Genomic DNA, 26,180 nt, shown 5'->3' with positions numbered 1-26,180 from the left:
GTCCTATGAAACTCATTCAATTAAACTGATGATATTTCATTCTTTGCTATTTCCTTGTTTCTTAATATGCCACCCACTCCCGGGTGTCCTTGCAAATGAAGTGTGATGATAGTGATGAAGTGTAACCGCGACTGGTTTGGAGGTGCCGTGCCAGTGACAGGGTGGTCCCTGCTTTATACTGCTGCTACTGATGGTGCTGGCACCCTCATGCTCATCACACACACATTGTTTGGTGGCACCTGGCCATAAGAGGGGTGATGATGGTGAAAAGCCTGGTAATAATCAAACTTCTTCTCAGTGCTGTTGGTCTTTGTAGAGCGCTTTAAGAGTTTTAGACCTTTTTTCATCAATTCTAAAAAGTCAGAGCAGATGACTTGTGTAATAATTGTATGCAATACACTGGCAGCTATAATTCATATTCACTGTTCACTTTTCAGTGATGGCTGGCCATCATAACAGTTTAATTTAACAGGATAAAGAGCTGTTTGTAAAGCTTTTTTTCATTCCTTGTAATTCAACACTTTTTTGAGGCTTTCTTTGTGTTGTTTCTGTGGATAGTATCTTATTTAATTGTAATAAATGTTTATATTCTTTTGATGGCTCGTAACTATCTTGGAAAATGTGAGATCATAAAATGTTTTATAGTCACCACTTATCCAAGCTGACATCATTTTCTCTGCTGATGAGGTTTAGGTACTTTTGAGCCAGTACTATCAGTTCACTTTTTTTGTTTGTTTGTTTATATGTGCAGTGCTAATCATTTCCAGTAAAGAACCATGCTGTTTCCAAAGGCTTTATATTTTAATCATGCTGTGCTGCTGGAAAGACTTAGAAAAGGCCACTGCATTTACATAATGAAGTAGAGCTGCAGAAGGAAATGTAAAATTAACATTTAGAAATAAATAAGCTTTGGAATATAAACTGAGAAAAATGCAAAGGGAAAAAACATAAATATATAAAGACTGCATAAATATATATTTTTAAAATGAATTAATAAATGAACAGGAAAGTTGAGAAAAGCAAAAAATAGGGGAATTGATACAAAGAAATACTGAAGCAAGTTAAAATAGTTACATCTACGTATATCTCAAAAAGTAGATTCCTATATTTATTTTTAATAATAATGCATTTCATTTCTATAGTTCTCATTTTAATTATTTATTAGCACTTCATGCTCTCCGTAATGTTCTCACCTGTAATGTTCTTGCTCTATCCCCTTGTCAAAATCTGCCTACACACAGAATGACAAACATAGTTACAAACACCTGCTGGCATTTCAACACCACCTTTGTCGTAGTTTCACTGTCGCAGTTGGTGTTACTGTGAATGTGTTTTTCCTCAGTGACGCACACACATGCAAACACAGACTCACAAGATGAAAACGGTAACAGTCACATTGTTGCGGCTTGTAATGATACCAGCTCTGCTATCATGACTGTTAATGAATCCGAGATTAAGTTTGGAACATCCAAGAATAGGCAACTAGGATGGCCGAAATATTGAAATAAATATGGAAGGTATTGCCTGATCACCTTACCTTTGGTACGTAACATAGCTGGCAAGAAGTGACACTTTCTACATGAGAGACAGAAGAGTGGGGAGGTTGGAGGTGGGGTAGATGATAGTAAGGTTGTAGTATGGTACAGTGTAGAGTAAAAATCGATATGCAGTTTATAAGACCGATACTGTTATTTGGTGATTTAAAAATCCACTATATTGGCAAAATGTTTTTGTTTTGTTTTGTTTTTTTGTTTGGAAAGATAAAAAGATTTCCATAACATTTGTTATGTGTCTTTAAGATTTTGAAGTTTTTGTTTTGGGGCTGCAGTTGGTTAGAATTTAAAGTTTAAGCGTTATTTTCATGCTTCTTGTTGGATGTTGAAGCTCTTCTTGGAACCTTGTTAAGCTCTGACCATACAAAATATGATTTTTTTTTCCATTTTGCAAGTGGTCTTAAACTTTTGATTGGGACTGTATAATGCCTTCATATTGTATTTCGAATTGTCTAGTGGATTCCATGGCACAGAGCATTAACATACTTGAACACTGTGAGCACAGTGTTCAAGTATGGTGTTTCTAATAAATTGCTTGGTGAGTGTATATACAAGTATAATTTGAGGCTGAAAGAACTGTGGTAACGTTGCCAGTTTAACTTACTTAACATGGTTGAGACAGCAGCATAACAGATGTTTCTTTGGTGCTTTTTTTCCATATATGAGTCCAGGGCTGTTGGTTTATGCTTAAGAAACATGTCCTATGAAATTTACTGTATCCACATGCATATGCTTGTGCGGAATGGCTAATAGATTATCTGGGGAAAACCCAATGTTTGGTGGGAAAAAAATGTAAAACCTTCACCTTTGTATTTAGTGTCTAACAAATATAAACCCAATGGTTAGTATCAGCTAAAACTGAACTAATGGGCAGGTTTTTGAATTTATGTGCTGTTCTTTGAAGTCTTTGTTTTTTTCTTCCTAATTTTGAGTAAGTCATTCATCAGCTGGTTGTTCTTTTTGGTGTCCGTCATGTGCGGTGATTGATCTTTTAGTAAACGTAACAGGGTTAGAGAGGTGAAACTGTCTGTGGACACACAGCCGGTTTCGGTTTCAGGTTGGCACACAAATGTTTAGGATTAAAGCACGAAATGTGAAAGCATGTATTTAATAGTATTACATGTTGTTGATCAGTGCTTTTCCAGCATATTGGTATATTTGCATCACTTTATGCCAGTTTATGTAATTTATCAGTTCAATACAAACATCCAGACTGCATAAAATAAAACGTATAAGATGAACATTTCAGGTTCATCATTTGTACAGCCACCTGTTTAATACTGTCTAGCTCTCCTTCGAGCCTGGGCTTGGTCTGGAGGAATGTTCAGATGGGTGGTATTAGGTAAAGTATCATTCTGATGAATGCCAGGACCCGTGTTTTGCTAGTTTGAAGTTTGCAGAATAATAAGATGATATTTGACTTATCACTTGAGCCCTGTCAATATTTTATGCTCCCTTGTTGAAAGACTTGCAGTCAGAAATTCAAGGAACTGCAAATCACTGATGTAACAGCGTGAATATTGTTTGAAATGAATACGCAGTAGTGGAGGGCCTCTTTCAGCGATCGTTAGGCTACGTCTTCTCCTGGTAGCATAGTAAAGTTAAATTTATTCCAAAGCTGACAACAAAAGTGCCAATGCAAAGTTTTCATTGAAAGCAAAGGTTGTCCCACAATATGTATAAACATTTCTATAATTCGATCACTGGCAAGTGTGTACATGGCATGAGTTGCAAAAGCAAGACATCCATCATCACTGTGGCAGCCAATAACCTGGTGGGAGAAAATGTAATGATGCAATAAAAGGGTATCTTACCCCCCACCTCAATGTGTTGAGTGGAGGCGTCTGTCAGTGCTTTTGAAACAACTCACTGATTTGTTGGAGCCAGAAACAATGATGCCCAGAAGTGAGACTAATCTGTTCTCATGTGGATCAGTACTTCAGAAGGCCAGATGTTGGGAGTGTAAATTGTGCGTATGTTGATACTATTACAAACCCCATCAGCACACATGCATATTTGGTCAGAAATACACAAAAATTGGTCAATTCTGGGAAGACACTAAATTAGCTTTACTTAAAAAATACGCTTCATGCCATTACCCATGTAAAACTTAAATAATTGTGTAGCTTGGAGTCCATGTGTACATCTGTCTGATGGTCTTCCTTATTCAATTTCTTGTCTACATGTACATGTAGACACTTGTCTACATGTACAAGACATTTCTTGTAGTATACATTGTTTTCTACAGCGTTACATCTTTAACTCATTTTCCATCTGGTTTGCCTAAGTGGGAAGATTTGTGTATCATATTTCCACTGTAGTTAAAAAAATGCTATTTAAGATTCTCTGATGTCTAATGAATCTTATTATGTTTGGTTAGCCCCATGATTTAAAAAAAAAAAAGACTTTTGCAGAACTGTTGATGTTGGCAAATGAAGTTATAAATTATTGATCACCATTGTGAATATTTAAACAGTGATAGGAATCCCCGGAATAGAGAGGCTCACCTTTTGTAGCCTGATTGTGCATATCCAATTTTGTCTTCATTGTTTTTGTCTTTAGTTTCAGCATTAAATTGATTGTTGAGTTTTGTGCTTATGTTAAAAACAGGTAAACGCTACATTCCTCACTCATCATAGACCCTCAGGGTTTGTGTACAAAAAGCAGTCAAGGGCCAAAAAGAAAGAAGTTGAAAGAAACTTTTCCAAGACTGTGCAACTTCTTGTAAATACCATAATTGCTATGAGTAGTATCATCATGCTGAGTGCCTTTACGTGTGCCAAGTGAAGTTCCAGTTACACCCAGAGATGTGTGTGTATGTGTGTGTGTTTTAGCAGTACCCTCAAACACAGTCAGTCACACCAGGGCCAATTGGTAACAGTTGTAGCCAGGCCTCCCTGCACTGCAACAAGAGATACCACAGGAGGGGTGACTTAAAAAACCCTTTCTCTTCTCTTTCCCCTTTCTCTGTATCCTCAGGAGAAATCATCTCCTGAATAAGCACAACAAAATTAGACCCACTGACTTAGATTGTGTTTAAATTGGTCACAGGAAACAAGCATTTTCTCTGTGTGCTATGCCCTCTCCTGGAATGAGTCCTAAAATAATACAAAGTTAATACAGCGCATCCTGGAGCCACCATGGGGTGTAACTATTTATCCAAGTGCCTCCACTGCACACACACAAAAAACCAAAGCTTTGAGCTTGAGTCAGCGTTACAGATCCTTGGGGCAGATATAGATCTGTGATGTGGAAGTGAAATTGTTCAGATTTTGATTAATACCCGCACTTCATCATCTTTGCTGTCTGATTTGTTTTAAAATGAATACATGCATACACTAACAATGACTCTGCATTGTTCTAGATCTAGGTTCTCTCCTACTGTCTATACAGAAACATACACATAGTTATATGTCTATTAAAATCAATCTTTAAAACTGTGGGATGTCCATGCTTTCGCGTAATATTTTTCTTGTTCTCTTTGTTGCTATTGTGCCTTTATTGGTCTGGATAAAGAACTGTAACACAACTTTCCAGTTCCTTATTAACATTGGATCTGGATTGTTGCTTCTTAAGTTGAATCAGACAGTCCACTAATTGCTCAGCGAGATTGGTTCTTAACACACTGAGTTTTAATTAAATAACTGGGCTAATGGAAGAGGGCGTTCTCCTGCAAGGGAATACAGCTCATATGAGAATCTGTGCAGATCAGGGAGTTTTGGCAAACCCCCTTGTGTTATTATTAAGATCATGGCTTTATAGTGGTATAAATGTCTGTTAATGATCATTTCCACTGCAATATAATGCTTTAAATTTCAAAACTCAATCTTTAACATCCTTCCAAAGATATTAGAGGATTCATGGATGGCTGCTCATCTAATCTCAAGGAGGCTTCTCCTGGAAACTCAGCCAGAAGAGGCATTGTATGGTTGTGTTTGAAAAAAATACTCTACAGACGTGTTAGTAGTTTTCTCTGTAGTAAAAATAGTAAAACTAAATATATAAATAACATTCGATTGCTAGTTGAGACAGCAGCTAGAGGGTTTGGGCTACATAAGATACCTCTGACTGGATGATGATGATGATGATGATGAGCTACCAGTCCTGGTAACTGGTAATTTGCATCCATCTGTCCATCGTGCCAGATGATCCTGACAGAAAAGATGGAGGAAACAGACCTGAAACTAACCCCAAATGGCAATGTGGCCATAAGATGATTTTGGTTTTTTCGTTTGTTTGTTGTTGTTTTTATTTTAAAGATTAAAGCTCTAGAAGGCACTTGAAGTGGTGTTGAGATAACTCAGGAAAAAGCAGAATAAAGTGACATCATGTGAAAGCAACATCTGTCTCCTATTGGTGTATGTGTGTGTGTTTCAGGGGTCCCATTCTGCTTTTAAATAGGGCCAGGTTTATGCCCATTGTTTTTGTGTTTTTCTTTTTTATGTAAGTGTGAAAAACGTGATGTGTGTCAGCGATAAACTTCTGTCTTTTTTTTTTCCTCACAATTTGCACCACTGTAGCAACAAAGCTGCTTACTTAGTAACGCTGAGCTGAAGTATTTTGATCACTGTCATGAGCAAGAAGGATGTCAGGACAGGCTGAAATAGTACACATTTCACCTTAACACACAAAACAAGGAAACAACAACAACAAAAAATATCCCAGAATGGGAAAACCTATCCTAACCAGTATACGAACACTTAGATTTTGTGGTACAGAGCTCTGTATTATAGCAGGTGTAACCAAAAATTTCTGGGACTTGGTCCATAAAGTTAAAAACCTCATCTGATTTAAAGTTATTTTGACTGTTTTCTAAAGGAAAATTGTTCCAAGGAAACGCACATGGATTGCCTGGTTCTGTATGAGCTGTAAAACTACTTAAAACTTCTTGTTATGAAAGTAACTGTTCACTAGTTTTTGTTTATGTTTGCTTTGGAAATATTACAAATCGTGAGCTGTTCCTTTGCCTTTCTGTACTTTTCTCTTTGCACCATTTAGTACCAGTTAACCCAGGTTTTAACCTCCTAGGACCTGCCGTCCACATATGTGGACATCACATTTTGGGTTGTCTAGACCAAAATACTAAATATTGCTCTGCAAGGGCCTGATATCCACTTACGAGGACGTTATACTGCCACTGTTCTATCGAAATTTAAAATGAATGTCATATGTGCATCCGATTTTTCTCAGAAACAAAAATCAGGTAAAAAAAACAAAACAAAAACATAATTCTTTGTTTTTACATTCATCAGGTCCCAATCAGCCCAAATAGCAAAGAGAAATTAAAAATGCATGCCATGAGAGAGTTAATGTCTTTGGAGGTTAATTTGTACAAAGAACTTTCTGGATCTGTGCAGGTTCTTTTTGATGTTTTCTAGGAAAGCCTTATATGGACTTTTGTTTTTAATGAAATTAACCAGTGATTTATACCTTGTTGTAAAAGCTCTGTTTTTACATTCATTGTTAAAGTCTTTATTGTAGACTTTGAGAGTGATACAGCGGCTCCTTAAGAGTGTTTTTGAAAGTTATAAGGTTGTTTTTCTTAACAATGGAAATAATCCTGTCATCATCCACTTTAGACTTCAGTGGTCTTTCAGGCCTTTTGGTGTTGCTGAGCTGGTCAATGCATTCGTTCTTTTGAAGAATGTCCCATGTTGGCTAACCTAAAGCTCTCGCCATCTCTCTGATACTTTCATTTTTGGTTTTCAACCTAAAGATGACCTCTTGCTTGCATAGACATCTCTTTTGACCTCATATTGAAAGCTTCAGTGAACAGTAACTGGATACAAGTATATATCTTTCATCTGCTTATTTGCTCATGAAGTGACAAGAGAGCAGGCTTAACCTTACTGCAACTCAGTCACTGTTTTTCATTGCTTTTGAGCCTCTGAAAATGAGAAACTATGTATAAACATGTCTGTAATTAATTTCTAAACAGTTAATTCAGTACTTTGGTTAGAGACACTGAATTAAATCTGAATGTCTCTAGTTCAATCTTTTCTTGGTTGTTTCATTTAAAAACCATTGTAGTGGATTATAGAGGCCCCGCTGTATATATTTCTATACGAGGAAACTAAAGTATGTTCTTAATGTACTGCAGTGTCTTTAAAGATTACTTTAAAAATAAGACAAAAAAACAAACAAATCAGAAATCCCATTCTAATTCAGCTACAAATATTTAAAAACAAAGTATGTGTTCAATAAGAGCGCTTGTCTTTTGCATAATTGAGGTGAAATAAGCGTATAGCAGTGCATCCTAAAAAATGACAAACAGGAGAAATTTGTGTACACACATGCCATGCTTTTCCACGCTGTGGTTTTAGAGGTTTATTCAGTGTGATAGCACATTAAATAAATAAACTCTGTCTGAAACAGGGGCTTCTTTGTGGTATAGCTAATCTAAGCCAGCACCTGTCACACAGATAAGTTACAATGGGAAACTGAGAATTATGGTGTTAGAAACTTGATTTGATAATAGAGTGAACTGAAGGACTACGCATGTAAAAAGGCAGTATATTGTAGTGCAGCCATTCTTAGTGCAAACGTTAATTGAGCGTTTCATTGCAACTATAGTTAAAAATCATGTCCTAGAATGGATGGAAATTCATCAATGAAATGGGATGTTATTGCTGGGCCAGAACTGAATTAAGAAACTTGGCACCAGCGACTGAAAACATCCATGACTAGTTGGAGTGGCATGCAGCACGAATGGTTCAGTGTCTACACCCCTTCTCTGCCTGTAAAGGAAATATTTCTTCCTTCTAAATTGTTGCCTGATGCTTAGATGGTGATGTGGAAGTCTCGAGGGACCCTGTACATACGGCAATCTCACGTCTCCCATCTGCTTGTCCTTGCCCCTTAACATTCTGGCCCTTCAAACTTACTTGCTTTTCTTTCCTTCCTCTAATTATTTTTGCAACTTAATTATTTGGTATCAGCCAAAAGGCAAACTGTCTTGTCAAATGGCGATGACTCTAGCTGGGGGAAACAAGGCAGTTTCATTTGAGTTGAAGACATTTGTGCTCACAAAGATAAATGCTGCAGACAGCCCCGAGCCCTCATTGGTGGGAATTCGGTCATGTTGCCCAGTTTTTGAAGATCATATCAACTGAGTACTACTTTGCCATACCGTAGCAATACATTGTTGTTCCCCTTCTGAAGAACACTGCCTGTAAACTTGGCACTAGTTTGTAGATGAGTTTAGCTTCCCATTCCTGTTTAGTTTGTAGTTGTCTGAGTGAATAAGTATACAATGCCATCTTTCAACATTATTACTTTTTAATTTGGAAATTTTTCAGCAGCTGTCTGTTCCCATTTCACATATACACAAAAGAAGAAAGAGAAATACAACAAACCATCAGAAAGAAACTACATCATCGCATGAACATTATAGATTGCTTTATCTCTAAAGTTTGTTCCTTTGACATCAATATTTCATCCTGTCACTGACACATTAACATTATCCATTTCTTAAATTTCACTCTACATTGTTCCTCATAGTCTTGTCATGTGAGTCAGTTGCTCCTTAACATATATTTCACTCGCCGTTTTTAGCCATTCATGTTGTTTTCGTGGTTCCGGTTTGTACCATCTCTGTGTGATGGCTTTTTAGCTGTCTGTTTTTGTTGCTGCACCAGATCTCTGGAGATGACATGTCAACACGGTGGCTTGCTCTAACAAATCACACAGGCTTCCATCTGGACGACCTTCAAGTCAGGAACTCCTACTGAAAGACCTTAGCCACAGCGCCAAACACACACACACAAAAGGAACACACTCTCTTTCTTTGGATCCTAAGGCATAGTCCCAGAAGCCTCAGCTTACGTCTTCAAAACTCATGAGAAATAAGGATCTGATTAAATCCAGGAAGGAGTGAAACCGTTTGAAAGGGCAAGGAGTGCTTTCATATGACCTACTTCCTCTGCCACAACTTATGTCTGTTGGCAGGTTCTGTCTTTTTGTTTGCCGGTCAGGTGTCATGTAATGCAGAACTTGTCTTTCCATCATTGAGAGTCATTTTTATATAGATGGTTACCTTGGGGGGGCAATTCCAACTCCCCAAAAAGTTGGGATGCTGTGTAGCTTGTAAATAAAAATAGAAATGCCGTGATTTGCAAATCTCATTCACTCATATTTTATTCACAATAGAAGATAGAAAACACATGAGGTGTTTAAACCAAAACAAATGTTCACTTTTAAGTTAAAAACAATAGCTCATCTTAAATTTGACGCCAGCAACACATCATAAAAACGTTGGGACAGGACCATGTTTACCACTGCGTAGCATCTCCAGTTTTAGTTGAGAACTGTTGCACATTTGGAGAAAGTGATGTTGTCCCATTCTTGTCTGATATATAAGATTTTAATTGTAGTTCTGTGCAATTAAACAGTTCTGTGTCGTCCATACTTTTTATTTTATTATGAGCGTACTGTTTTCAGTTGATGGAAGCTCTGGATTGGAGGCAGGCCAATTCAGTAACTGGACTTTTCTACTATGAAGCTATGCCATCAGAGATGCAGGCTTTTTAAATGAGCACTCATAACAGGCTGAACGGTTCCTCTCTTCTTTAGTCCAGAGGATGCAGTGTCCATGTTTTCAAATTTCAATTCTTCTGACTGGTCGATTTTAAGTGACCTTTGGTCCACAGAAGAAGACAATGTTCACATGTGGCTTCTTCTTTGCATGTTAGAGCTTTAACCTTAAATCAGCGGTCCCCAACCCCCGCTCTTTTGGTCGCGAAAGATGAAGCGTTATGCAGATATTGTTCCATAATTTGTTGATGCAGTTCTTTGCAGATTAGTGAACCTCTGGCTCTCTTTACTTCTTAGACAATCTCGCTCTGTAAGATGCTTTTTTTTTTACCCAATTGTAAAGAAAAGCAGATACAGTTTTTGCAAAACCTGTATTTGTTTTTCTTCTTCTTTGTGCTTTTTATATATTTTTCTCTACAATATATTATGTTGTCTGTGTGTCAGTGACTTGATTAATGCAAAATAAAATCTAAATCTACTAGTGCACATGATCTGACCTGAGCAATTAGCTTGACTGACTTTTTCCCCCTTTTTTTTGTCTTTTTTTGTCTCTTAGAAATTATTGACGACCTTGCACATCTTGTGGACACGACAGATAACAGAATTCGTAATGAAACACGAAGGGTGAAGCTGGTGGAGACGAAGTCGGCCTCTTGCGGTGAGCATTCCTGTTTCTTTCACATGCAAAGCACTTTGTCATGTCTTTGTCTTTTATGCCATGGAGCACAGAAGACCACATAGATCTGTTCATTTAATTAAATATTATAAAACAATCTTTAATAGCATAAATACTTGCCATAAAATATCTGTTGCAGGTTTTTCCCATGCATTTAGCTGTTATAAAGAAAGATAATTGCTTCTGTGGCAGCTATGCACAAAAAGTGCATTTTGCAAGCTAAGCTTCTTGTGATCTTTTGGCATTACAAAGCTATCTTCACCATTAAGCCATTTCAGCAGCGTTGGTGTTACTGCTGCTTTTTCCTTATTTTCCAGAATAGTGTTTAATGGAGCTGAAAAACAATGATGCTGATGGCAATAAGCCCTCTCAGTACAGAGCATGTTGTGAATGAATGGTGGGTGGACTGGTTTTGTCTGTCACGCCTGCTAACAGTGTCCTGGCTTTAAGGGTCTCTCATGCAAGTCCTTTGAGGAATCATCAAATATCCACTGAGGGTTGGCCGTGTCATCAGCCACTGTTGTCTCAACTTCACATTTACAGAGTTGACCTCTTTCCTTAGAAGTTTTGTGAATGTATGACCCTTCTTTAGTATTATCACTGATCTGCTTTGGTTTGTGTAACTTTTGTTTTATTGTGTACAAAAAGACTGCTTCACTCTTTTCAGAGGGTCCCGCTTTTCAGAGGGAAACAGCTGCCACGAGATGTGTGTTAACTGGCTCTAAAGCCAACCTATGGAATGTGGCAGTGAGTGTGAGTGAGGCTGGCTCAGTAGGCCCTGTGAAATGCCAGACCGCATTGCTATGGCAAAGACTGCATTGTTGTGCACGGAGACCTCACAGCCAGGAACAGAGCAGGCAATAGGAAGGTCAGCCCCCCAAATGCTTCATTCTGTTGGTCTTGTCCCCATGGTGCCTGAGCGTGAGTTTGTTTGAAGATCCCAGAGCTTAGATTGTGTTAGAATCAGGACTCTTTTTCTCTTTTTGTTGAACGTTTTTTTGCGAAGTCCCTCGATCTTCACAGGCAGAAGAGTATTCCTGGGCTGTTTGTGCATTTGTTTGTGTGTCCATTCATGTTTATGATCACCTGCAAGTTTGTATGGAGCAAATACATATACATTCGCTTCCTAGTACTAGATTTGAGCCCCTTTTGCATTTAAAGCTTCCTTAATTTTTTAGGTGTAGATTCAACAAGGTGCTGGGAAGATTTTTCTCAGATTTTGGTCCATATTTACATGATACTATTACAAAGTTCCTGCAGATTTGTCAGGAGCACATTCATGACTTGAATATCCCATTTCATCACATCACAAAGGATCTCTACTGGATTTAGATATGGTGACTGTGGAGGCCCTCCTAGTGCAGTGAGCTAAGCGGCAAATCCAGTTGCTTTCATGCTGTTTATGCCAAATTCTGACAATACCATCTGAACATTGCAGCAGAAACAAGACTCATCACACCAGACAATATTTTTCCAATATAGTGTTGTCTAATTTTGGGATCCAGTACAAATTATTGCCTCAGTTTCTTGCAATTAGTTTCAGGACTGGCACTGGTGTGCTCTTCTGCTGCTGTTGGCCATCTGCTTCAAGGTTTAATGCATTTTGCAATCAGAGTCTCTTTTTTGCATACTTTTAGAGTGATGATTTGAGCTACTGTTGTTTTCCTATCTGCTTGAAGCAGTCTAGCCAATATTTTCTGACCTCTGGCATCAACAAGGCCTTTTCAACCAGAGAACTGTCACTCACTGGATAGGATTTGTTTTTCAGACCCTTCTCTGTAAACCCTAGTCATCCATGAAAATCTCAGTAGATCATGAGTTTCTGAAATATTCAGACCAGCCCATCTGGCACCAATAACCATGCCACATTAAATCATCTTTGTTCCCCATTCTGATGCTCAGTTTAATTTTCAGCAGGTCGTCATGACCATGTTTACATGCCTAAATGCATTGATTTAATACCATTGGATTGGCTGAATATTTACATTAATGAGCAGTTGATCAGATGAAACAGGTGAACCTAGTAAAGGTGAGTGCATGTTTGCATTTTTAACAGTATTTAAAGGTATTTCTTATGTCTACCTGTGTGCGTGTGTGTGTGTGTGTGTGTGTGTGTGTGTGTGTATACATTTGTGTGTTTCTGATTTGTTTTGACAAATGGAAAATTCCCCTGTGGTCTTTTTCACTCTCACCTCTGTTCAATCTTTCTTTTTCTTTTTTTTTCAATCCTTTCTGTCATCCCCACGTTTGTCTTTTCATGTTTGACACTCGTCTTTGTGTCAAGCACAGAAAGAACTGAAAGTACTACATGCCACAAATTGTTTGGAGGGCTTTCCTTCTTTCTTCATGGCAGTGTGTTTGTAATTCCTCAGCTTTAAGGCTTTATTTATTTTTAAGACCACCTTTCATCCAAAACCGGTGTTTGGTGTTATGTCTTAGCTGAGTCCTTGTAAAGTTAGGAACGTCTGGCTGGAACAGCCAAACGCATACTTAACCTCCTAGGACCTGGCGTCCACATATGTGGACATCACATTTTGGGTTGCTTACACCAAAATACTTAATTTTTCTCTACAAGGGCCTGATATCCACTTACGAGGGCATTATGCTGCCACTGTTCTATCGAAGTTTAAAACAAATGTCCTCAAATGTGGATCTCATTTTTCTCAGAAACAAAAATTAGGTAAAGAAAAAAAATCTGCTAATCTTTGTTTTTAAATTCATCAGGTCCCAATCAGCCCAAACAGGAAAGAAAAAAATAAAAAGGAGGTTAACGTAGCATAATGGAAATTAGGGTAGTTTTGAAGATAGGGGCATAGCAAATTTTTGTGCATACATGCAAACATACAAAACAAAACAAAAAACACTATACCAAAAAATTTAGCTGAACGTTTGAAAAGGGCCCAGATATTGCTAAACCATGGTTGCTGGAACACACTGTGCATAACTAGTGCCCTGTAGTGTTGAGAAATATCCATTTTGCTGAAACATATTAGATTCCTGCACAGAGCAGGCTTCAATCCACCCAAGATTCAGATTATTTTGACTGCATTTATAAATCTTCTTCATTCAAAATTTCAGTTTGGTGCACCTCAGATGTTAAGTTTCTATTTCATCATCAGTACCTTGAGGCTGGTGTCTTGATTCCAATAACATGAAAAAACAACCCCAAACAGGAAGCAAGAGTTTTCAAGAGTCCTTCAATAAACATTTGAGAAGTTTGCATTATTCTAGCAAAAAAAGGGGGAGTTGCAGTTTGTTTTTTGGGCTTTTTATTTTTTATATTTTTTTTTACAGAATACAGCTCATAGGTTTTCCTGAATATGTGTGGCAGATTAGTCTAAATGACGCCAGAAATGCCATTACTGAAAATGTAAGTTAGAGCACATCAAATCAGATAACATCAACTTGAATAACCCTCCCAACAGAGCTTATCTTAAATTTGTAGAGGACCTTTGCGGGAACCCCCTGAATCCCACAGGTGGTTTGCATCAGACGTTGGTTTATGACGGACAGAATTTGACTCTCTTTTGAGAAGAGCGTGTTTGCTTAACATTGTCTATAATTGCAAGTTAGGAGTTACCAAGAAAAACACAAAGTGTGGGAGAGAAATATAACATTAAAACTGTTTTTTGATATTTTATGGCAGGTTTTGTTCCTCTTAACGCCCCAACATGATATACTGTTGGCAGACAGAGATCCCAGTTAAATATGTGTTATATAGCTGATGAAAGGCTTGCTTTAAATTACTGTATACATCCTGTTAATGATGTTTCCACATCAGAGGTTTTTCTCAGTAAGTGGCAAGTTCAAGTAAATTTGCCTCAAGATATCTGTAAATATTTGAAACCATTTTCATATTTCATATTTGACAGGGGTGTAGGGAGCACAGTTTCCTCCTTGGTCATGTGTTCAGACCACAAGATTACACTGCAGTGCATGCAGCTTCATCTGCCAGCTAAGCAGTGCACCAATTAATCTCAGATATATCACATAAATGTATATTTTAGATACACCCTTAAAAATAAATTGCATTTTTAAATGTTGTAAAACATATAAACACTATCAAAAATGAATGCTAGCATGCATTTAAAACAGACGTTTGTGGCACTCTTAATGAGCATTGTATTGTATACTCTGATTTATGAGGTCCCCTGATTTTCCACTTGCGTCACCAAACAGTTAACATTTTCACATAACTGCCTCAAAATTTGGTGCACTTTAATTTCCATTAATTCTTCCTCAAGTATGAATCTTAAGTCTGGCAGTTCTATAAGCTCTCCTGGAACCATGATACGGTTCTATAAACTTTATAGAAATATTACTGTCCTTAAAATAAATGTAAGAAGTTTGGCAATTATCATGGTTTTAAAGATATATATTTTCCCATGTTCAAAGCAGTCACCTCAAGTTGCTTAAAGTCTTTACAGAGTAATACAAATCTGGAAAATATATATAATGTATAACTTCTGTAGGGTTTCCAATTTTCTCCTTAAAGAAGTGCACACGACATATAATTTACAGATGGATAAAGATTTCCGTATGCTGTAGTAGATGAAAATGCAGCCACATTTTAGTTGGACACCATATGTTTTAATATATATGTCAGCAAAATTTTCAACATATTTCTAAAGCTACAATCAATTAAAAATACGTGTCTTTAGTTGTGTTTTTAAAAAATAGGTTCATGTTTATCTTGTTAGCATAAAATGAATCTTTTCTCCTTTGTTTTGTCTTTTTTGTGTACAAAGGGGCGACCGTGGCTCAGGGGGTTGGGAATCGCATCTGTAACCGGAAGGTTGCCGGTTCGATCCCTGGGCTCTCTGTCCTGGTCGTTGTGTCCTTGGGCAAGACACTTTACCCTACTTGCCTACTGGTGTTGGCCAGAGGGGCCGATGGCACGATATGGCAGCCTCACTTCTGTCAGTCTGCTCCAGGGCAACTGTGGCTACAACCGTAGCTGCCTCCACCAGTGTATGAATGTGAGAGTGAATGAATAGTGGTATTGTAAAGCGCTTTGGGTGCCTTGAAAAGCGCTATATAAATCCAATCCATTATTATCATTATTATTAAAGGCAGGGGAATGACCAGACCAGTTTATGGGCCATCTCTTTCACTCTTTTCTCTCACCAATTATTGGTATTCTCTGCAAGTTGTCTTACTGATGTCTGGAAATTGCTAAGATGGGTTGAACCCAGACCAAGCCCTCCGAAACTTCTGGGTGGTCAGTCTATCAGCAGACACCAACTATCTCCCTCAGCATCAATGTGACAGCAGAGCCCTAATCTATTTGGGAAGTTAACGCCATTATTGTCATTAGCCTCTAGAGGCCCTCTGAGGGTCAGAGTAGGTTATTTAGTTACTGAGGCAGACAGCCATGGTCCAAGGGGAAGGGTGAGGGGCATTGTGGATGCCTAATGTGGCTTCATGACTGGCGGCTACGTGACGATAGAAAGTTAGAAAGAACAAGCGAGAGTCTTGCTTCACAGTAACATGTGTGTGTTGCACGGCTTATTACTGTTGTTGCTATGTGGTGTCAAATGGAGTTGCTGACAGATGTTGGACTAGACTGAATGAAATTCTGATGTCTGAATCTAATATAGACCAGGCCTATCATTTACACCTAAACAAAGATGATTGCTGCGAATTTATGTGTGTATTTGCTTAAAGCTTGAAGCTTTTAAAGAGTCATCACAAGTATTTGAGCATGTGTGTCTGGTTTGACTATTTTATTATGCTCACATGTGTAAGTTATCAAGAGGAGAGGGCCTGACTAAACCAGTGATGGCTCTTAGCATGAATATCCTGTGAATCTATGTAGGAACACATTCCTTTTGTATACAATAAAAAAAAAAACCTGCTATGCTCAAAGAATTCCCCATATGTAAATAAGGTGACAACTGCCTATAAGTATAAGTAGTAAAACAAAGGAGAAGGTTGACAAGAATGATGCAATAAGATAATGGGGTATAAAGACATCTGGACATGGTACAGGCATGTCTCATATATCCCGGCAAAGAAACCAGCATCAGCCTTGCATTTCATCAAACCACCACTACCACCGCAAGCAATTTGTTCAGCATGGCTTATATCTCACTCTGTCTCTCTCCCCGTGGGAAAGACAACCAATTAAGCCACAGAGGGGAATGCAGAAAGCAAGAGCCAAAGAATGAGAGAAATGCAAACCGAAAGTGAAAGGGCTGGGGATAATACCGGCCGCATGCTAAATAACAATGGACAACTTAAGTCAGTGGGGCCACGTATTGACAGCCCTCAGACCAGCTAGATGTGCAGTTTTTTTTAAATCTTCATTCCTGTGTCACTGTAGAAGAAGTGGGAATGGTGTGGGAATCTGACTTTGGCAAAAACCTTTCCAAATTTTAAATGTGTGCCATGGTTTGTGGTCTGATATATACATATACAGAATGAAAGACCAGCATATCCTAAAGGCAATCAAATCCTCATAATGTACTCTAAACCACACACCATCACTTCTCTCTTACTCTCGCTAACACTCCAGTTGAATTCCATTCAGGTTTATTTATATAGCACCAAATCACAACAACAGCCACCTGGAGATACTTTATACTGTAAGGCCTTACAGTTACCACCGGGAACTCTGTGGACTGCCTTCTCTCATTCCTGATTATCAAAATGAATTGTTAAATTTAAACAGTAACCAGGGCAAGCAGTTACCATCATCCCCTGGATTAAAACACACCTCTCGTGCAAACCACAATAGCCATATTTCAAGTGACATATTTGATAGATTTTAGAAATTCACACTCCATGCTGATTCTATTCTGAATTTGTTATTCACTTAAATAAGGAGTTAAGTTGATATTTTAATGTTCAAAGTATATTTGCAGTGTATCAGCATATATATAAAATGTAATTATTCAGAAATGTCTCAGATTTCTGAATCATTTTGGAAACAGAGCCCTTAAATCTGGCTGACATAACTGAAAAAACTAGTTCAAAGTTGAAAATGTTTCTATTTCATTGCTCTCTGTGCTGGACACCGCTTTTAATATGCCACAAATAACAGATTACCAGCATATACTGACCCGGCAAGTTTCAGTCAGGCTTTTATAATTTGCAAATTTTAGTTAACACTGAATAAAGTTCAACTTTTATCATCTTATTCTCTAGGTGGCAGTGTCAAAATTAACAAACTGGTATATGGAAAAAGGAATTTGAGCTGGACTACTTTAGTTATGTTAATTAATGCAGTAAATACTCTACATTACACAAGTATTTGTGGCAGTGGTTAAAAAGATAGATCCATATATCCACCAAAATTATTTAAAATATTCCTAAAGCCTTTACTGTGATTCTGTTTTACTTAGAAGATAAAATATCTACCTGTAGTGGATTTTACATGTTATTTTTTTCTTTGCCATTCTCTAGGGCAGTGGCTTTAATAATAATAAAAAAAAAAAAGTAATTTTTTTGAGGTCCCGGGGGCAAAACACTTTGATGAAGTGTGAGTGAGCTTTTGCACATTTTTTTCTCTGCTGCCATAGTATCAGAGAAAAACAATGATTACCCTCTTGAAACAGAATCAGAAACACATGCCTATCACAGTGTGCGATCTATGGCAATAAAGCTTTTGTGGCCATTGAACGCATGTAAATTGCATTAAGTCATCAAGAGAAGAATGGTTATATGCTACAAGGGCACTTGGGACTTGTGTTAGATCAAGGACTTTGAAAATTAGTAGTGAGGTATGTAGGCTTCTTACCTCTTCCAAGTGTATTCCCTTGTGTCTGATGAATTCCCCTCCTTCCCTCTGGGTCTGTCTCAAATCAGGTTTGGAGTTTCTCAGCTGCTTGACATTTGACTTTTTAACTTTAAAGTTGAAATTATAAAAAAAAAAAAATATATATATATATATATATATATATATATATATATATATATATATATATATATATATTTATTTATTTATTTATATATATTTATTTATTTATTTATATATATATATATATATTTATTTATTTATATATATATATATAACTTTTAACACCCAGCACGCCCCTGCGGGCGGTTTATCCTTCAAGCTCGGGTCCTCTACCAGAGGCCTGGGAGCTTGAGGGTCCTGCGCAGTATCTTAGCTGTTCCCAGGACTGCGCTCTTCTGGACAGAGATCTCCGATGTTGTTCCCGGGATCTGCTGGAGCCACTCGCCTAGCTTGGGAGTCACCGCACCTAGTGCTCCGATTACCACGGGGGCCACCGTTACCTTCACCCTCCACATCCTCTCGAGCTCTTCTCTGAGCCCTTGGTATTTCTCCAGCTTCTCGTGTTCCTTCTTCCTGATATTGCTGTCATTCGGAACCGCTACATCGATCACTACGGCCGTCTTCTTCTGTTTGTCTACCACCACTATGTCCGGTTGGTTAGCCACCACCATTTTGTCCGTCTGTATCTGGAAGTCCCACAGGATCTTAGCTCGGTCATTCTCCACCACCCTTGGGGGCATCTCCCATTTTGACCTCGGGACTTCCAGATTATACTCGGCACAGCTGTTCCTGTACACTATGCCGGCCACTTGGTTATGGCGTTCCATGTATGCCTTGCCTGCTAGCATCTTGCACCCTGCTGTTATGTGCTGGATTGTCTCTGGGGTATCTTTACACAGCCTGCACCTGGGGTCTTGCCTGGTGTGATAGACCCCAGCCTCTATGGATCTTGTGCTCAGAGCTTGTTCTTGTGCTGCCATGATTAGTGCCTCTGTGCTGTCTTTCAGTCCAGCTTTGTCCAGCCACTGGTAGGATTTCTGGATATCAGCCACCTCCTCTATCTGCCGGTGGTACATACCGTGCAGGGGCCTGTCCTTCCATGATGGTTCCTCGTCTCCCTCCTCTTTCTTGGGTTTCTGCTGCCTGAGGTATTCACTGAGCACTCGGTCAGTTGGGGCCATCTTCCCAATGTATTCTTGGATGTTCCTTGTCTCATCCTGGACTGTGGTGCTGACACTCACCAGTCCCCGGCCCCCTTCCTTCCGCTTAGCGTACAGCCTCAGGGTGCTGGACTTGGGGTGAAACCCTCCATGCATGGTAAGGAGCTTTCTTGTCTTTATGTCAGTGGCTTCTATCTCCTCCTTTGGCCAGCCTATTACCCCAGCAGGGTACCTGATCACGGGCAGGGCGTACGTGTTGATGGCCCGGATCTTGTTCTTACCATTCAGCTGACTCCTCAGGACTTGCCTGACCCTCTGCAGGTACTTGGTGGTTGCAGCTTTTCTAGCGGCCTCTTCATGGTTCCCATTTGCCTGCGGGATCCCCAAGTACTTGTAACTGTCCTCTATGTCTGCAATGTTGCCTTCTGGTAGTTCAATCCCCTCAGTTCTGACTACCTTCCCTCTCTTTGTTACCATCCGACTACACTTCTCCAGTCCGAACGACATTCCAATGTCATTGCTGTATAGCCTGGTAGTGTGGATCAGTGAATCGATGTCTCGTTCACTCTTGGCATACAGCTTGATGTCATCCATGTACAGGAGGTGGCTGACAACTGCTCCGTTCCGTAGTCGGTATCCGTAGCCAGTCTTGTTAATGATCTCACTGAGGGGGTTCAGGCCTATGCAGAACAGCAGTGGGGACAGAGCATCTCCTTGGTAGATCCCGCACTTGATGGTGACTTGTGCTATGGGCTTGGAGTTGGCCTCTAGTGTTGTACGCCACATCCCCATTGAGTTCCTGATGAAGGCTCTTAGGGTCCCATTGATCTTGTACAATTCTAGGCATTCCAGTATCCAGCTGTGGGGCATTGAGTCATAGGCCTTCTTGTAATCAATCCAGGCAGTGCACAGGTTGGTCAGTCTGGTCTTGCAGTCTCGGCTGACTGTTCTGTCTACCAGTAGCTGGTGTTTTGCGCCTCTGGTATTCTTGCCAATTCCTTTCTGTGTCCCGCTCATGTATTGACCCATGTGCCTGTTCATCTTAGCCGATATGATGCCTGACAGGAGCTTCCATGTAGTACTGAGGCAGGTTATTGGTCGGTAGTTGGAGGGGACCGGTCCCTTCTTGGGGTCCTTGGGGATCAGGACCGTCCGGCCTTCAGTTAGCCATTCCGGGTGTCTCTCGTTAACTAGCAGCTGGTTCATTTGTGCTGCCAGACGCTCGTGGAGTGCAGTCAGCTTCTTCAGCCAGTAGGCATGAACCATGTCGGGCCCTGGTGCTGTCCAACTCTTCATACTGGAGACCCTTTCTTGGATATCTGCCACTGTGATGGTTACTGGACCCTGTTCAGGGAGGTCGCTGTGGTCTGCCCTCAGATCCTCTAGCCACTGAGCATTGCCGTTATGGGTTGCATCCTTCTCCCATATGCTCTTCCAGTATTGCGCCGTCTCCAGCCTTGGTGGTGCTGTTCTCTTATTGTTCCCTTGCCACTGAGAGTACACCTTTGCTGGTTCTGTGGAGAACAGCTGGTTTATTCTCCTGCCTTCTATCTCTCTGGTGTACCTCCTCAAGCGGCTGGCCAAGGCTGTGAGTCTTTGCTTGGCAGTTTCCAAGGCCTCAGGTATGGACAGCTTGCTGTATTTCTTAGGCACCTTATTTGTCGCACCTTTCTGCAACTCCGTTAGTTGGCTAACCTCCCTCCGTGCTACTTTGATCTTGCCCTCTAGCCTCCTTCTCCATGGAGGGTACTGCCCCTTGTCGCTGTTCAACTTGTAGTCAAGCATCTCACTGATCACTGCTGCCGTATTGTAGATCAGGGGCCCGTTCTTCGTACGTCGCTCACTACATCCAAGATCAAATGACACATCCAAGACCAAACCATCGCGCTAACCGTGAGCTCGCTAATCCGGTTCCCCGAACACACCTGTTGTTGACGATTAGTACAGCTGGACGCAGTAATGTGACATCACTGGGTGTCGTAAAAGGGGCTACGCATCGATAGTAGAAACATTGATCGGCAACCCGCTGATTGGTCGGCGAAAATGTCGAAGGGGCGCGCTCGGTATTTTCCGGCAGCAGAGCAAGAACTCTTGATTGAGGGATTTCAGGAGTTTCAGAGTTTAATTAAAACGCAAGGGAACACTGCAAAGGCTGCAAAAGCAAGGCGAGAGGGCTGGCAGAAAGTTGCTGACAAATTAAACTCGTAAGTAATTCAATAATAACAATAATAATGGAGTGGGTTTATATAGCGCTTTTCAAGGCACTGTCGAGCGCAGATCCACTGAGCGCTCAACACAGACAGCATAGTCAGAAGGAAGAGCACAGGGCAAGCTAGCGAGACAGAAGTTAAGCTCTCCTTGCAACAGGCAAATTGAACCTCATTCAGATCTGGCGTTTGGAATTATTTTGGTTTTCATGTGACGTATGACCCTGAAGGTAAGCGAGTCATGGACTAAAGTAAAACAGTATGTTGGATGTGCCATGCAATGCTCAATTACATTGGTGTGAACTAGTGTGTTAGCGCAGTTAGCTCGTTAACGTGTTGGCCGTCTAGCCCCATGCACGGAGCGATCGGCGGTAGCTCGTTAACGGAGATTTGCCGTGTTGTGGCGTTAAGGTCATTTCAACGAGATTAACCTGAAAGCACTAGTGGGAACACAACGAATATGACTGCACATTTACACCGACATCATCCTAGTGCAAAGACAAAAACAACAAGCATGCTACTAACTTTAGCCGAGTCATTTAGACAGCTGTTAGCACATGATTCTCCTTATGCTGCTGAGAATATAGCCCAGAAGAAGCGGATAGTATAGCTTTTATTTTGGAAAGAGCCATTTCTCTGTAATAAACTCTCTTTTCCAAAGATGAGTGATTCCTCAATCAGATACAGGGCTTGCAATATCGCTAGCCCGACGTCCCGGAGCTAGCGATTTTTTCAGTCGGGCTACCAAAATCTATCTCTTCCCTGCCCGTCGGGCTATTGTAGGAAAAATATATGTCAATGCTTTTGCATTCTTTCAGAAATGTAGCTGGGTAATTATGTCATTGGCATCGGTGAGCCACTGTCAATATGTGACATATTGAAGTCGCGTTTGAATTTGCGCTTGTTTTTTTGCTTTCACTTTGCAATCGTGCGAACTGTGTATAGAGAGCGACAGCACTGATCTGTGAGTGATGATAATTTGTGCACCAATTCCTCTGACATCGTCTTATTAATCGTTAGCTTACTATGCAAACATGACAAGTGAAATCTCCCGCAGCAAGCTTAAACATGTGAGAGGTTGATCGCGCAGAGAATCGCTGAGCTTATGTGAGTGCGCGTGTAAAAGCATTTCAGTTCTGCTGAGCCAAATAAGACAGGTCAGGGTGAAGAAGTGACAGCCAAATAAAAGCTTACCACAAAACGGAGAAGTTATGACAAATCAGACTATAAGGCAAAAAGAAAGTGCAGCTTTATGGTTTCATGGACAAAATAATTTCTGTGGCTGCAATATGACGAGCTATATAACCAGGGCTGCACATAAGTGGTCCGCAGGTGCGCATTTGCTGTCAAAATAAAAAACGCGCACAAGGGTTAGGGTTAGGGTTAAATTTAAAAACTGTACTTTTGAGTTAAAATATATATTTATAATTTTAATAAATGACAAATTAAAAATGCATGAACATTTTTTTTGTATCGAAAAAATATCGAACCGTGACACCAAAGTACCGAACCGAACCGAACCGTGAATTTTGTGTATCGTTGCACCCCTAATAAATATATATATATATATATATATATATATATATATATATATATATATATATATATATATATATATATAGTTTCAAGCTGAAAAGGTTTTATCACCAGGGGTTATAGCAACAAAACATCAAGTAAGAAAATTTAGCATAAATTATCATAGCAAATGAGTTTGGAAAATTGTGTAACTGTATCTGAGCAGCAGTGATTTTTGTTTTTATTTAGCCTTGCTAGACTGGATGGGTGGTGGTTGTTGACTATGATGAAGTCTCATTGCTTTTTAAATAAATGTAGAGCAGTTCATGATTAACACAGACAAAATAAATAAACTTCTGGAGTGGGTGTCCAGTGCTTAACACCCTAAAAAATTAATGCTTACACTGTAACTCATTTTGGTTATTTGGCAACAGAGTGACACATACTGACGTCTATAATTAGTTGGATAAAGACACGGTGTTTGTAGTTTTGTCTCTGGACACGACCACAGTGGATTTTAAATCCAACAATCAATATATGATTGAAGTGCAGACTTTCAGCTTTTACATTACAGACATTTTTATACACAGTTTTTATACACAGTTTCCCAATTTCAAAGACTCCAAACTGGACAATTGACTGGCAAGCAGTTTTGTGGCAAGATGAGGTCTGTTTATTTGTTGTTTCATGACAGATGAAGCAGACATTAATATCTAAAGTTTATATTTAATAGTTTTTATATGTAATTTTAAATGTGAGCCCCAAATGTCAGCGAATGAGGCCAACATTAGGCTGAAGAGGGAAAAAAAAAACTTAATAGAAGGACATCAAAAATTTTACAAGTCACCAAATCAACAGCCAGCGAGTTCACTGGAGAGCTCAGCTACACCAAAAGCACAGAAAGTGATCATCTTGATCAGATGAGACCAAGATTAAGTTGTACTGAAGAGAATGGAGCATGGAGAAGGAAAAGAATTGCTCATGATCCAAAGCATACAACATCATTTGTTAAACAAGGTGAACGCAGTGTCACTAGTGTTTATTGATGATGTTACTGCTGGTGGAAGGAGCCGGATCAATTCTGAAGTGTGCAGGGCTACACTCTGATTCAGCCAAATCCTGCAAAACTGATCACACAGCGCTTCTTAGTCCAAATGGATGATATTCCAAAGCATACTGCAGAAGCAACCCAAGTTTGTCAAGGCAAAAATATATATATTATTCGAGTAAATCACCTGATCTCTGGCCATTATTGCATGTTATAGATTACGTGATTTCCATCTGATTGCATTCTGTTCTTATTCACACAGCAACCTGTCTTCTTCAGAAGTGTTTTCTCACTGTGTTAGGCGAGAAAAAGCATCCAGATTTTCATTTTTGTGTGTGTGTGAAATTACTTAATGAACCTTGTAGTCTGATGTCCTTTTCCCTCCAATTGTTCTAACATGTCTTTTTTTCCCTCCTTCCTTCTGCTCAGGGATGCTGGTAGTGATCGTACTACTTCTTATAGCCATTATAGTGATTGCTGCGTGGCCTGTGTGATGAAGACAGCAGTGATCATGGACCCGTGTCGGACAGCAACAATGAAAGTCTGGAGCAGAATTTAATCAGCAGTGACATCAAACAGACAGACCCTCATTTAAGCAGATTTACCATACTTGTTCTTCACATTAAGACACAGGTCATTTTGGGCTATCTAATAAAGGAGAAGTGGGGAAAACCCCACAGACAAATGTTTTTATCCAGTATGTCACTCTTGGGTTTAAGGGTATATGTAACCTTTCAAAAGACATTTACTTTCTTTTTTTTGTGGGTGTAAATTGTTTAATAGATATTCAAATGTCTTACTAATAAATTAGTAAATCATCAAACTCTTAAATTATTTGGAGATTTGTAAGCATTTTGAAAAAGGTTTATTTTACTGCCTGAACTGTGAGAATGTTGACCTAACAGTAGGACCTCCCGCAGGCAACGGGGACTTTTCTTTCATAAGCCTGTCTGTGGTTGGGCTGAGGTTTGCACTGGATACAGTAATTCCGCAAGCTTTGCAATATTCACACTCACTTATATTTACCCATTTATTACTGTAGCAGCTGTAATGTTATCATTTTGTTTGGATTTTGTAATGTTTATAGAATAGCTCATAGCCAAAACAAACAGCTCGGCTGTGTTACTAACATGGCTCTTTTCCTTCCCTGTAAATCAATTCAGCTTGTAATTTCTAATAAATGACATTTCCATTTTATAGAGCCTGGACTCCTGTCTGCGTTTACGCTCACGCCTCACTCTGAAGTGTTTTGTAATATGATCTTTAGGTAGTGTGGACCTTTGGCAAAGTTTTAACACACTAGTACTACTTTAATTCATTCCATTGTGTATTTTTTCCCCTACTACATTTATAATGATACTGCAACCAGTTAACAGGGATAAACTGAATACATTAAATTCTGTAGACTTACAATTTAAAAAAAAAAAAAAAAGCAACAGAGGCAAATGATTTTTCAATGTAACAAGAGTTTATTTATTCTGAAAATCTGAATTTAGTTCTACCAGATTGGTGTGTTCAGTAGTTATTATTTCCTTCTTTTAATAACAACGATCTAAATAACCACAAACAAGTAAAAAAAAAAAAAAGACAATAAAATCCACAATGTCTTGTGTCATTAAATATATTCATATATAATAACCATAATATATTAGTAGGCATTGTAAAACATTGCAAAAGACTTTGCAATGGTGAAAACAACATTTACAATTCATAGTATGAACACAAAGCAATGCTTTGATGTGTATGTG

General features: G+C 39.2%; 1 protein-coding gene across 1 annotated transcript in view; it reads left to right on the top strand.

Moving 5' to 3' along the window:
- The window catches only part of stx8 (syntaxin 8), a 45,004-nt gene extending 19,371 nt beyond the window's left edge, over window positions 1-25,633 (top strand). The window contains exons 7-8 of the mRNA XM_026170548.2: window positions 10,642-10,743; window positions 24,862-25,633. Of these exons, the coding sequence (XP_026026333.1) occupies window positions 10,642-10,743; window positions 24,862-24,926 (167 nt within the window). The 3' untranslated portion in view covers window positions 24,927-25,633. The remainder of the gene's footprint in view (window positions 1-10,641; window positions 10,744-24,861) is intronic.
- Window positions 25,634-26,180: the final 547 nt, after the last annotated feature.

This window comes from Astatotilapia calliptera, chromosome 6 (genome assembly GCF_964374335.1).
Source record: "Astatotilapia calliptera chromosome 6, fAstCal68.1, whole genome shotgun sequence".
Classification (NCBI taxonomy): Eukaryota; Metazoa; Chordata; class Actinopteri; order Cichliformes; family Cichlidae; genus Astatotilapia; species Astatotilapia calliptera.
The sequence above is the reverse complement of the archived record's forward strand: the minus strand, read 5'-3'. Positions and strand labels throughout refer to the sequence as shown.